This window comes from Vitis vinifera, chromosome 19 (assembly GCF_030704535.1).
Source record: "Vitis vinifera cultivar Pinot Noir 40024 chromosome 19, ASM3070453v1".
In the NCBI taxonomy this organism is placed as follows: domain Eukaryota; kingdom Viridiplantae; phylum Streptophyta; class Magnoliopsida; order Vitales; family Vitaceae; genus Vitis; species Vitis vinifera.
This window is the reverse complement of record NC_081823.1, coordinates 20514513-20530000: the sequence shown is the minus strand read 5'-3', so window position 1 is coordinate 20530000 and position 15488 is coordinate 20514513. Positions and strand designations below refer to the sequence as shown.

The 15488-nt window shown below is 31.5% G+C and overlaps 1 protein-coding gene and 1 pseudogene across 1 annotated transcript; both read right to left on the bottom strand.

The window, feature by feature from the left end:
* LOC132253361 (uncharacterized) overlaps positions 1–1089 on the bottom strand; it is a 4772-nt pseudogene extending 3683 nt beyond the window's left edge.
* Positions 1090–13859: 12770 nt separating this feature from the next.
* Positions 13860–14863, bottom strand: GST1 (glutathione S-transferase). Its single transcript, NM_001281248.1, is given in 2 exon segments — positions 13860–14336; positions 14462–14863. Coding segments are annotated over 2 exon segments (666 nt in total). The 5' UTR covers positions 14786–14863; the 3' UTR covers positions 13860–13994.
* Between the last annotated feature and the right edge of the window lie 625 nt (positions 14864–15488).

Below are 15488 nucleotides of genomic sequence, written 5' to 3'. Positions count from 1 at the left end.
TTTGGGCATTGTGAAGCTATATGACCTACTCCCAAACAACGAAAACATTTAATATCACGATTATGAGTTTGGAATTCATTTTTACCTTTGTTGACATTGGAAGCTTCATCTCTCCTTTTGGTGGTTCGATTTTGGACTTGAAAACAACCCCTTCATCGTTTCTCCCATTTGGCCTCCATGAAGTAGAGGAGTCGGGATTTTGAAATGACCGAGTTCCTTTCCTTTTAAGCTGTCGTTCCATCTTTATTACCATGTGCACCATGTCCTTCAACTCCACATAGTGTTGTAACTCCACCACGTTGGCAATGTCCCGATTCAGCCCATTCAGAAACCTTGCCATAATAGCTTCTCTATCCTCCTCTACATTAGCCTGATTCATGGCAATCTCCATCTCTTTGTGATAGTCATCCACGCTCCTATAGCCTTGAGAAAGACTCTGTAATTTTTTATACAAGTTCCTATAGTAGTGACTAGGGACAAACCGCCTCCTCATGGTGGCTTTCATTTCCTCCCATGTCTCAATAAGCCTCTCATAGTTTCTTATTCTGTTCATCACAATTTGATCCCACCATAGTCAGTAAACTCAATCACAACTAGTTTTACCTTTTTCTCCTTGGAGTAGTTATGGCACTCAAAGATGAACTCCACCTTCTTCTCCCACTCCAAGTACACTTCTGGATCATTTTTCCCTTGGAACGATGGTATCTTCATTTGGATGTTTCCTTGGTTTCTATCAGTACCATCTTGCCATCTTGGAGCTCTTTGGAAACCTCTACCACGCCTTTCTCCCCTTGGCGCAAACCTGCCCTCATGGTTCAATGAAGCTTGATCCTCTTCATCTTCAAACTCATCCTCATGGCAGTCATCAAAATCATCAATACGTGCACGCCTTCTTTGCCTTCTAGCATTAGGGGCTCTTTGGGTACGCTCCTCTAGCAAAGAAGCGATAACAACGTCTTGCCTATCCATCCGATCCCGAATATCATTAAACACCACGTTCATGCATTCAAACTGTTGTTGCATAGCTTGCAACATGAGGGATGACTCCTGTCCTCCTTCCTTATTTGATGTTTCGCCCTTGGAAGACATATTTTTTAAACTACAAAAAAAATGTTAGAAATAATTCCTCACAACACTCCCTCATGTGTTTGCACTCACACTCGTGTTTCACTCTTAAATTGGCTTTTTCCCGATATTAGTCTCACATTCTCTTGCCTTTTTCCACTTGCAGCTTTTCCTTTTCAATTCTACTTAAACTAATAAACCTGATCAATAAATTCAACTTGTAGTATTTAAACTAATACCAATGGTAAGAAAATATGACAGAAACACTAAATCAAAGGAAGAGGACAAAAGAAAAATAATATTTTGATTTGAGAGAATTGAAACTACACTCAATATATTTATTTGTATTTTTTTATTTTTTGGCCATTTTCTATTTCCTTTCTAAAGTTTTTTTTTTTTTTTTGAGCTTGGTGCACGATTTTAACCTAGTGCACATAAAAAAAATAAGAACGAGGAATAAAGAACACAAAAGGAACAAGATAGGATGATAAAAGGAAACAAAAGATAAAGAGATAGAAAACTGATTTTAGAACCTATGCTCTGATGCCAAATGATGCGAACCTCAATCGACATGATTTGAGACCCAACAAACAGTATTGGAATAATTGCCCAAAAAAGCTAAAATACAGATTTTTGATAGAACCTTGACCCAACGTTTATAAGTGAAATGCGAACCAAAGTATAAGTAATAGACCTTGACCCAATGATTACAATGGAATCACGAATCGAAGGTTTAAAGATTGAATGCCACAAGGAAGAATCCCTGATAAGTTAATAGTTTTTGAAGAACCAAAAGAAGAGCAAAGACTCACATTTTCTGATTTTTTTATTCAATAAAAATTGTCCTATTACAATGAGTGCATGCTATTTATATGTCATGAAAAAAACTTACTAAATATTAAAACCCTAAATAAAAGTTGATTTGGTCTGAAATTGGCAGATCCAAAATAGGAAAAATAGCTAAAAAAACATACTAAATATTAAAACCCTAAATAAAGGTTGATTTGGTATGAAATTAGCAGATCTAAAATAGGAAAATAGCTAAAAAAACGTTCTAAATAATAAAGCCTAAAATTAAAGTAGATTTGGCCTGAATTTAAAAGCTCTAGAATAGGAAATAACTAATATGAAGTTGGAAAGTCAATCAGTTATTAATCCACGCCATAAATCACACCTAATCAAGCCAGATTAGCCCTTAATAGCTTGGATTAAATTTATTACACCTTCATCTTCCTTTGGGCCAAGCTTGGAATGTCCTGCATTAGAATCATCCCAAATCTCTTGAATTAGCCCATTAAGTGCTTCTTTGATCTTCTTAGATCTTGCTTTAGTAATAGGCCCAATTGGAACATGCAATGGATCCTTGAATGCTTGTTGATTCTCATCAAACGTGAGCAACGACTCCTAAGATGAAAAAATTAAAGCTCAGGATTGAAAATCCTCAAAGCCTAAGGGAGAACATAGGGTATGACTCCTAAAGAAAGGAATAACTTAAGACTGAAAGGGCCAAGGCCTAAAAATGACTAAAAAGATACTGAAGGTACAGAAACCTAAAGATAGCTAATGGTTTAGCTTAGGGTAGAAGAATGATCTAAAGATGCAACTCGAGAGTGGTCCATGATAAGAAAAAGATCTAATTGTATGATTCATGGGCAATCTATGCTAAGAAAAATGATAAACTAAACCAATGACATGACTTGAGGCCAAAATATGACTACAGATATAATGAAGACATGAAGGCATAAAAATAGCTGAAGGTGTACTCAAGGTTGAAGGATGATCTGATGGCAAGACTTGGGGCCTATCTATGTTAAGAGAAAGATCCAACATGCGGATTAGGGTTGATTTATGATAAGAAAAAAAAAAGAACTAAATCAATGATGTGAGTAGGGGATGAAAGATGACTAAAGAGATATTGAAGGTCCAAATACTTAAAGATTGCTAAACGTGCAACTCAAGCCTAAATGATGATCTAGAGTTGTGGCTCAGGCTGATTTACGATAAGAAAAAGATCTAACCATGCAACTTAAGGTGATCTATGATAACAAAATGATTTAACTGTGTAGCTTCATGGCCGATCTATAATTAAAGAAATATTAAAGGCGCAGAGACCTAAGAAAAACTAAAGGTGCAACTCAAGGTTGAAGAAGGATCAAAAGTTGTGGTTTGGGTCTAATTTATGATAAGAAAAAGATCAACGATGTAAGTCAGGGCCAATCTATAATAAGAAAATGATTTATCGGTGTGGCCTAAGGTTGAAAGATGACTACAAAGATACTAAAGACTGAAAGACTTCAGAAAAATTAAAGGTTCAGGTCAAGGCTGATCTATGACTAGATTAAGATGAAAAAAAAAAATGACTCAATGCTAATCTATAACTAAGAAATAGATCTAATGGAATGGCTCAGGGTTGATCTATGATGAGAAGATGTGGTCATGATGTCCAAAAAGATAGCCAAAATAATATTGAGAGTGCGACTCCAAGTCAAAGGATGATCTAAACGTGTGACTTAAGGCCGATCTACTATAAAAGTCAAGATAATCTAGGGGCATAACTTAAGGTTGATCAATGATGAGAAAGCATGGTCATGATGACCTAAAGGATTACTAAAATAATCTTGAGAGTATGACTTTAGGTCAAAGGACAATCTAAAGATGAGACTCAAGGTCAATCTATAACTAAGAAAAAAAATCTAATGGAGTGGCTCAAGGCCAACTATGATAAGAAGGTGTGTCATGATGACTAAAAAGATGACTAAAATAATACTTAGAGTGCAACTTAGGGTCAGGAGATAATCTAAAGATATGTCTTAAGGCTGAAGGATAACTAAAGACATGACTCAATGACGAAGGACAACTAAAGACGTAGCTCAAGGGTGAAAGAATAATTGAGATAATAACAATCTCAAAATGTGGCCATGGACTTGTATTTTTCACGTGCATCCCTACTCGATGGTGAGACTTGATTTTTAAAGTGAAAACTATATTTTATAAAAAAATTGGAGTTGCCACTTATATTTATTTTTTAAAAGGGAAAATAAAATAAAAAGTTAAAACCCTAAGCGAAAATGACTCCATAAAATTTTGGAAAAATGTGTCTTTGAAAAACTTGAGTTAGGTTTGGGGATCAGGTTACCTATCAAGAAGGTACCTTAAAAAAGGTAGCACCCCTCTAAGCACTAAAAAGGTCTCTATTAACTAATTAAGGGAAGTATGACAATTAGCTAATTGATTGAGGATACCAAGAAAGGCTAAGGTGTTGACCTAGATTATGATAATATATTAAACAAACACACAAGCATTCTCAATCACAAACATAAAGTAGAGTTAACAAGTATACTTGAACTGCTTCTTAAGTGCTATCGCAAGACATTAAAGTTAGTTTAGATAACATATCACTTTACATGCATTACAATTTAGATTAGTATAATAAAATAACAATCAAGACAACCAAATGACAACATCGAGGATAGGGATGTTCGTTCACACATGAATCATACACAACTGTTAAATTAAGAGATCAATGGTGAAGGGTGTACCTTAATAGCATAAGTAATTTACAAAGTACTTCCATAAGATAAAGAAGGCTAGAGTAAATAGAAAATAGTGAGATTCTAAATCCTAGCATGCATGGTGTGTGTATATATAACATAAAGTAAATGTAGAGTGTAAGAAAAATATCATCTATTCAAATGAGACATGCATACAATTCATTGTTAAGATATTTGATGAATAAAATGGCAAGGAATACCAAGATTAAACACTAAAGCAAAACAAACAACAAAGGGGTAGAACGGTAACATGTACAAGAAAAATCCTAAATATAAAACTAGAAGCATCCTTTTATAGCAAGAAAAATTGCACAATGAAGTCAATATGTCTACGTTACAGAAAAAAGTCAAAGTTAAGTCATGACATGCCAAAACTCTAGAGTAAATAGCAGAGTAAGCGTTACATAGAAGTTTCAGCATTTAACCAAAACAATATCTCGTAATAAATTTAAAAAAAATATCTAACAGATGAATTTAGTTACAAAATTTTTTAGGAGACATCCTCTATGTTTTAAGTTCATTATTCAAGTGACTAAACAATCATTAAAATCTTAGATTTAAACCAAAACACCCAAAAGTTCTAGTAAGTCTGGAATTGGGTAGAAAAAAGTAACTAGTGTAAACTAAATTTTGAAAAAAATACCTAGACACCTTCTAAATTCATACAAAAAATCACACAACTCATTTGAAATGATTAGTTTGTAAAAAAAAAAAAAAAACCCCAAGGTTAGAAAGCATTCAAAAGAATTTTTAAAACATATAACTTGATTAGTTGTCCATATTCGGTCATGTGTAGTAGTTGCTAATTTGAAAAATTGTATCTCTCTCGAGAAAGCATATTTTTTAAATATTTTGTGCATCAAAATTCAATTTTAAGAAGTCAAAATCTAAAAAAAAATATTCATTTAAATTAAAAAGATCAAAAAGGAATTTAATTTTTCATGTTCTATTTGGGATCATTGATAAAGAGAATTCATTTTTTCGAAAAAAAAAAAAAAACATTTGGACTTCACTTTATTGGATAGGGTGGGCTGCATGTGATAATTACTAGGAAGAGTCATTTATCTCAAGAATTTTTAGAGGATAATTTTACCCTTGAATATGTTTTCTATATTATCAATAAATAATTTTGAGATTATCAATAATGTGGGGCCCATACATGATGATAGGTATAGTTATTCAATAGTGCATATCTCTTGTCCCAAAAAATTGTTTTTAACTTTTGAACAATCAACATGCTATATAATAAAGTTTACTTATAAAAGTTAATGATAAAAATAATTTTATTATTTGCTTGAATGGACTTGGAAATTATAAGCCCAATTGAAAGTTAGAATTTTCATAAAAATAATCTAATAAACTGTGCATTATTAATCTAGTTTATTATTTTCTATTAATTATAAATTATTTTATGTTATCACATCAATAAATTTGTCATTTTTTTACTCCTTTAGTAATGTGGGGTTGAATGAATATATATATATATATATATATATATAAAAGAAATTAAAGTATTTGAAATATACTTTTTTTTCTTTTTTTTTTTTCAAAAAATTTGTGATTTTTAAGAGTATCTCGTAAATAAAAACCACATCCTAAGGATTATTATGTGGTTTTATATATGCAACATATAATTAAAAACTTTGTTAACATAATTGAATGAATAATTATTTTTCATGAGCACTCATCAATTGAATAATATACAAATATTCAATTGACTAACATACAACTATTCAATGAAATAACATGCAACTATTTGTTGGGCAATATAGTAAGTGAAAAAATTAAACAAAAATAAATCAAATTATGTTGTAATATATTGTAACATTAGTGTATTTGTATTGTAAGTATAATGCATTTATGTTGTATTTATATTTCATTACAAAAGTAATAATTCTAAAAATGCCTATTCATACCCTATTGGTATTAACACATCATTATCAGTATATTAACATCATTCATCTAGTGCATTGAAATTATTTAATAATTTCTTTATATATATATATATATATAAACCTACAAATCTTGTGAATTCAAATTAGTATTTCATTTGTTTTTAGAAATGATTCATAATATAAGTATGTTATGAACTATGGTATGATCATACAAAACTATCACTTTGATAAAAAAGTTCAAAAATTTCCCAATTAGATTTTATTTTAATGTATTGTAATGTAAGTGCATAAAACTAATATCGAACTAACAACTATGAATTTTAAGAATCTCGAATAATATGATCAAAGGAACCTAAGCCTAAAAAAATAAGAAAATGGAAACATTAAAGTTAATAAGAAATATTAAGAACCATACATTAATAAGATCAATGGAATCTAGTCTATTAATATTCTAAAAACACACAATCTACATTAGATGAATCAAAACTAGAACTAATAGACTTCAAAACATGAAAATGAAGGCATGGAATCAATTAAATTAATAAACTAAAATCCTAAATATGCCTAAACTATAGAAAATGAATCAAATGACATACTTTAGCTCCAAGGAGCATATGCCAAATTCCATTGAAAGAATTACTATGACCATAGATTTCATGATAACATTTCCTTTAGATCAACTAAGAGGACACAATGTCTCAATCCATGAGATATCATGGTGTCTTTATTGAGAATACCTGTTGCCACCAACTTTCATCAATAGTGGCTTAATCTATAGGGATATATGACTATTAAAACTTGAAGAAACTGTTTTAGGAGCCTTACCTTTATGATGAGAATCAATATCTCTTTCTTGTGTAGTAGTGTTTGTACGTCTACTAACTCTACGACTTGTAGCACCATCATCTTCATGAGTTGTTTCTCTACTTTCTTCATTAGGGGGAAGACCTTTATCCAACCAATCCAAATTATTAGATGATAAAATAGGCTCCTCTCCTTTTCGTATCCACTCATTTAATATATCATCATCATTAAAGATATCATTAGATCAATTGGATTGTATAAATCTTCACTGTTTCACTCTTGCATCACATTCTTAACCTAAAGTTGCATGTTGTGATGCACATAAACTAACTTATGCAACTTTTTCATTACTAGACAGTTGCACAGCTTTGTGTGAATCAATGACCATGTGCTCCAATTTCTTTCACAACCTGATGAAGAACAAGTTTGATTTAAAATTTTAACAATAATTTTTTTTTTTTTGTAGATGTGGATCTTTGTCGCCATAGTCGTTCCACCATTTAGCTATAATAAAGAAAATGCATACTTATTAATCACCATGATATATTTAACAAAAAATGATGATAATTCTTATTTGTAATAGAAGTAAATGTATTGAGTACTTGGAAGGGATTGATTTATTGCTTTCTTTGTAAGTGCACTTCCAAATTCTCCTTGATTTTCAACAAATAATTTCACCTACATCATTAATGTTTTGTTTTTTTTTTTTTTTTGTTAATGCACATTACATATATAAAATGTATCTGATAGAGGTCATAAATTATTATTATACCTCATTAATAGCTTGTGCTTGTCTATCCAAATTTGTCTCTAATCTCTTGATAACCTCCTTTAATCCAATTTTAATTTCGGGATGGTTGGAGAAATACTTCTAATATTGGATCATTGGATTTGATAAATGTGCCGCCATAAGTTAAATAATGATTAGTTTATAATAATTTGTACTTGAAAATAATAATAAAAAATATATAAAGAGTTTTTTTTATCACCTACAACATGCAAATATTTATGTAATTGACTTTCCCACCTTCTATCAATGACTTCCCAATGCTTTTTCCATTGCTTGACTGATACCTTGAAAGATAGTTTAGCTCTATCCATTGCTTCATAAATGATTGACAGAGTTGGCTTTTTATCTTGATCAACCAATTTCAATTCTTTGATGAGAGGTTCCATGATGGTTTGAACTTTTCCTGCCCTCTTCTAAAATCGATAAGTCAAGATAAGGTTAGATACCTTATCTCTTAGACTTCTTTTGCTTCTATCTTTATTGAATTCATGACACTCATTTCTTGAGCACATTCTCTTCAAATCAATGTCATAACATATAAGACTCTCAAGTGAAATGAATTTAGTGGGAAATCGAGTTATTCATAGTCTTAACAGATCCCTATCCTTGGTGAACACTTTCATCAAATTCACTACTTTCAAGCTATTATAAATAAATCTCGTGATCATCTTTATTTGATCTAAAGTCTCCTTAATCTACTCCATGCTTCTGATATCTTTAAGCATTAAATCAATACAGTGGGCTACACAAGGAGGCCAAAACAAATGATTTCACTTCTTTATCAACAATATACTAGCTGCTTTAAAAACTTGCCTCATTATCAGTGACTACTTATACAACATTTTCCTCCCCAACCTCCTCTATAACTTTATCCATAAGGTAAAAGATGTAGTTTGCTATCTTAGGTATGTTGGTAGTGTCAACTGAAGAATGGTATATCATGCTTCTATCATAACAAATCATGAAATTGAAGATAGGATTTCTAGTCCTAGAACTCCAACCATCACACATGATTATGCACCCATATGTAGGCCATTTAGCCTTCAATGTGGTTATATACACCTCAAGCTCTTGCACCTCCTCCTCCAAATATGTATTTCTAATTTGAAATCCTATGGGACCTTTGATGCCTAAACCTAATTCTACTATGATATCAATAATTGATTGATAGTAAGGCCCACTATTAGTTGCATTAAAGGGTATTGCATTAAAAAAACAAGAATTTAGAAATAGTTTTACCCACTTTCTTCATGCTTTCAACAAAGACAAGTTTTTTTATTGATTTCTACTTTGATGGGAACATGTAAGGATCAATTCCTTTTGGAGGTATGTTAGCTCCTTCTCTTACACTGAAGCTATGTACCGATCCATGCTTAATCTCAACACTAGAAGGTTGTGAGAAACTAGCATCCTTTCGATGCTCATGTCTATCTTCTTAAAAAATTCGACGACTTTCTTTCATTACTTGTTTTATTTGTCTTCTTTCAAAATCAACCATACCAACTTCCTTAATTTCATCATTAGAATTAGTCTCATCAATTTCATAGAATTTTTCTTCATTTAAGGAGCTCAAAAGTTGTTCCGTTTTTTTCTTTAATTGAGTTTTTTTTTTTAAGCATTAGTCATATGTTGTCTAACACTTTGTGACACTTCTATCGGTATATGTGGACATTCTTCCACTTGTTCGGAGATATATGCAATATGTTGCTTTAATGTTATTATACCTCTATGTATAACTTTGCCACAATATTTACTCTTGGTGATTCTTCAACTACCACCAACAACTTCTACATGCTCCAATCCAATATCATGTTTTCGAGCCATTTTGAAATTTTAACTTGACCATGTATAAAAATAAAACAATTTACTTTTCAAATTAAATAAACATAAACACATTTATATAAGAATTATAATATTCAATTTTCCACTAATTATTTATATGTTTTTTTAATTAATTAAACAAAAGGTTTGCTTTAATAATCATCGATTTCCTAATGCAATTTAATTTTAGAATATTGTAAAATAAAAAAATCTATATGATATAATGAAATAAAATTTATTAAAATATAAATATCATTTTTACAATATAAATATATACCATTAAATTCATATTGTTACCATATAAAAATAAATTTTACTAAAAAAGCAATAAACATGACCACACTTAAGTTCACCATCTTTTATTTTCCACTTATCTATATGTTTTATTTTTTCATTAAATTAAATAATAGTTAAATAAATGAATATTTTTATAAAAAAAATTATTTAAATTTTTTTTATTTTATAATTATTGATTTCCTATTATAATTTAATTCTAGAATATTATAAAATAAAAAATCTACATGATATAATGAAGTAAACTTGATTCAAATATCAAGGTAATTTCTCCATGCCATGTAAATGCATACCATTAAATACAAATTATTAAATCCATAAATTCATATCAACTTCACTAAATCAATTATTCAATTCCTAAACATATAATTAAATTGTAAATTTAATTCTACAATATTATAAGATAAAAAACAAATCATGATATAACAAATTAAAAATGATTCAATATAAATATAATCTCTATATCACATGAAACTAATTATTGATTTCTTAATATAAACATGTTATTAAATCATTACTTTTATAATTATGATCCTTTGAAAAAAAATTTGTTTTAAATAATTATTGATTTTCTAATGTAATTTAATTCCACAATATTATAAGATAAAAAACATAGATTAAAAATACAATATCTATACCATATAAAAACATACTATATAAAGTTTACCATATAAATTTATTTTATATTAAGAAATATAATTTCTATACCATACAAAAATAATTTCGGTGAATCAATTTAATATTATAAGATAAAAAAATTACATAATTTAATAAATTAAAAATATAATTTCTATAAAATATAAAAACATTACATATAAATATATTTAATATCATCCATAATATTATTATTAAATCTCATCCCAACCATCCATACAAATGCATTTATTTTTTATTTTTTTTTACCGAATTGGGCTCAATTCCTACCTCACCAATAAATACATTTTATACCATAAATAATTTTACCAATAAATCATATTTTACAAGGCCATATCATCCATATAAAATTATAAACCTATGTAAATTAATAGTTTACCAATTCAAACTTCCATCTTACATATACTATCCATACAAAATTATAAATTGATATAAATTAATAGTTTAACAATTTTAGCTTCCATGATACACATGCCATTCATATAAAATTATAGGTCCATATCAATCAATTACTTTCCAATTTTACTGTCCACCACATAGTGCATACACAACATCCATATTTAAATACATAAATACATGTAAATAAAATTTCAACTTTACCAATTATAACTTCAAGTTCAAGCCTTTCCCCAACAAACCACGACTGTTGTTGCCTTCCATTGAATCCACCCTCACCACCACACACAGTCACACACCTGTCGGCACTAAGTCATGACACCACACACCCACAATCAAAGGGAGGAGGGTTGCCTTGTTGGTGTCCAATCACCATTGTGACACTGTTGGCATGTGAAAGCTCCTACACATTGTAGATTAAACTTCGACACTGCTCAATTTGTGTTAAGGTAAGTAAATCTTCAACTATGTGCCCTCATCCTTTGTTGATTTCTCTTTTTAAAGACTTTTGAAAGGATCATGGGTTAGTTTCAATTTGTTTTTTCTTTTTCTTTTTCTTTGATGTTGTCATTGATGTGTTGAAAGATTGGGTTTCAAAATCATGGGTGTTTCTTTTGTAGAGGAATCTCTAATTTCTCTAAAAATATTTTGATTCTTTTTGTGATGGGAAAGAAAAGGGAATCTTCGTATTAATTGGAAATTTTCTCTATAACTTAACCAAGTTGACCGAGTTAAACTCGAAATATCAATTGAGTCATTCAAATCTTACCAATTCAATATCGAGTTGTGTATTGTATTGTTTTTGGTATTAGACTCATCGCTGCCAGTATCGAGCCAGATATGACTCGACCGAGTTGTGCTGGAATCAACCGATATTTTGAACCATGTTCCTTAGAGTTTATAAAATACTTGAAACCAAAGATAGCTCGCTATGACATAAAGTTTCCCCTTAATAAAATGTCTATCACTAAATAACATCACTAGTTGAGGTTATGTGGGCAAGGTTTTACACCATACTTACTCTCCATAACCACCCAATAAAACAAAATAAAAAATTATTTATCACTCAACTAGGATGTATCTCTCTTAATAATAATATATGTTCAGACACATACAACTTGTCATTTAAGAGAGAATTAAAGAATTGTCTCTTTTTTCTCTAGAAAAAATCTGAAACCAATTCAAGTTCAAGATCAATTCAAACCAAAACCAAAAATAATAATCTTGGGGTGTCGCCTTCAGGGGCAGTGGAAACATGGATTGCATATCCATGTTTGCTTACCAATTGTTAGAGGTTATGTGACATCCCACATCGGATAGAGGGAAAGTTCCCAACATTTTATAAGTATGAACTCCTTTTAACTTTGTAGACACGTTTTAAAGTCGTGAGGGATCCTTCAGGTTTGGAGCAGACAATATCTATACGGTTGAGTGCAAGTCGTTACAAATGATATTAGAGCTGATCCCTAACCCCGGTGTGAGGGTTTGTTTGACCCCTTAAGGGGTGTTTGTATGTTTGATCTTACAATCCTATGAGATACAACAAGATTGTTGTATTTGCATGAGGGAGAGGGGGGATGTTTGTGACATCTCACATTGGATAGGAGGAAAAGTTCATGACACTATATAAGTATGACTTATCTTAACTATGTACACGCATTTTAAAAACGTGAGGGTCTTTTTGAATCCAAAGTGGACAATATCTACACAGTTAGGTTCAGGTTGTTACAAATTATTTATGTTTGGGGCCAATTACAAGACAAAGTTGTTTTAGCTGCACTTTCCACTATATATACTAAGGAATGTGAATGAACGCCCAATGGTTAGACATGAAGCAGCTGAAGCTCTTGATTCTATTGCTGGTAAAGCCACAACGTATTCTTGAAGATGCAGGAGTAAATTTTTGTCTGGCAGTTGGTTCTAAGTTTTAACACAGTAATTTTGGGAAACTATGGCTGTATGTCTATCAGCTATGGCTTAAAGTTTAAATTTTTGTAAAATAAGTTTTAAACTTTGGTTGTGGTACGGTCATTGCTTTGACGTCATTGCTTTGATCATGCAACGTCATTGCTTTGATCATGCAACGTCACTGCTTTCGTCAGTCCTGGTCAAGAAAAAGAATATTGGTGCGCTGCATAGTTCCCAGTTTCCCAGAATGAAAATGATATCTCCACCGATGTTAAAAAATGAGACGTTCAAACAATAAATTTCTCACGGCGCTGATCCATGGGAACTTCTTGTAAGCTGTTCTTTTTTGGATCACCTGCGATGCCATAATCTTTTGATAGAACACTAAATCTGTCCCATCAAAATAGAGCTACGTGTTCGTTATTCTTGTGAGAAAGGTATTTTAGAAAGGATCTATCGCCACTTGAAGACGGAAATAAATGGACTAATTAATTTACATGCCTGTTTCTGCCAATCCTCCTACCTTTATTTGAGCTGTACATTTAACCACAAACCATAATGTCATGCTTCCACTGTACATTCAAATACATCAATGACAAGCTTTGATGCAGCCCATTGGTACTTGCCCAGGGAGGCTGCAGAGTCCAAAAGAAAAGTTGGTATGCTGGATAGGTATGCATAAGTCCCATCAAAAGTACTATAATTTATTATTGATTCTTGACACAAGTACTTCAAACAACCGCAATAATATCCCTTATTAATTAAACAAAACAACGAGACAAATCTTCAAAGGTGTCCAATTACATCACAACAAGGCTATATCCCCATTTTCTTCCTGTAATCCACCACCAAGTCATAGACCTTATGTGGGTGAGGGAGAGAGGTGTACACGAACTCCTCCTCCATGCACCTCTTACCCCATGCCACCAGCTTTGGACACTCCGCTTCTATGCTGAACTTCCCAAAAGTTTCGAATGTATGGAACCAGTAGTACGATGGGAGAAAAACAATGTCCAGAAAACCCAAAGTCTCACCCCCAAAGTAAGGGTTCGACTTAAGCTCTCCTTCTAACATCTTAATCCTGTCTATGAATTCCTTCTTGCCAGCCTCTTGCACTTCTCCGTTTGCTGCCCACACGTTATAACAGGATGGGTATACCTGAATCACAATAAAAAATTAATGTAATTACACATCCAAAGTAGTTCAAGAAAACAAGTAGTCTGATGGAAATTAAGAAAAATGAAGGGGGGAGAAAAGGAGAAATGAGTTAATTAACTAAGCACCATTTTGTCAATGAAGTCGGCCCAGAACTTGGCTTTTGCTCTTTGGTAAGGGTCAGCCGGCAGAAGACGACATCTATCCTTCCAAACCTCATCAATGTATTCCACTATTATCAAGGACTCGCATACGGGCTTCCCATTGTGAATTAGAACTGGAATTTTCTGATGAACTGGATTCACTTTCAAGAGTAGAGAGCTTTTACTTTGGGTCAAGTCTTCTTCCTTAATCAGATACTCGATCCCTTTGGCTGCCAAAGCCAGTCGCACCCTCATTGCAAAAGGGCTTGCGGAGTAATCTAAAAGAACTATGTGGTCACTGTTTGCCATTGCAATAAACACTCAAAGCTCAAAGTTTAAGCAGTTGTAATACTGTCTATGCCAACCGCTGTGTTTTGCCTTTGAGATGAAACGATATAAAATGATATTGACAGTATTTATAGCAAATTCTCTGCCAATATTCTATACACATCTATTCAAATTGATCTTATCTTTCAATATTGTCATGCGGCCGTATATTTTCTTTAGTTACACTTTGAATTAATCATCAGACTTTTCAACTTTTCTAAGTTGCCTCTACACAGGGCCGTGTCACTGCATATGCCAGCAATTTTGTATCTTGACAGGGACACCTCCTCCATCACTTCGCCCCATGTTTTTCTCATCTAGTCAAACCCACTACAGCTTCTAAGATGGAGGATGAAAATAGGGACAATTGTGTTTTGGCATAGTTAGACCAAAAAATTAACATTTGGTTCATATAACTTATATAATTAATAAAAAGGATGCAAGATGTTAAGAGACTAATATACCCTTCAAATTTCTATATATTATATTTTAAGGATAGATGGACTAAAATACCCAATGACCTTTCACATAAACTTTTTAAAATTTGGAGTTTAACAATTTCCCACCACTATTCAAGCAACCATAATAATTTTATTTTAACAATTTGGATATTTCATTGTTTTTAATTTTTTTTTATAAATAATTGAAAATCAGCATTATTTTCTATTTTAAATTATAACTAAAA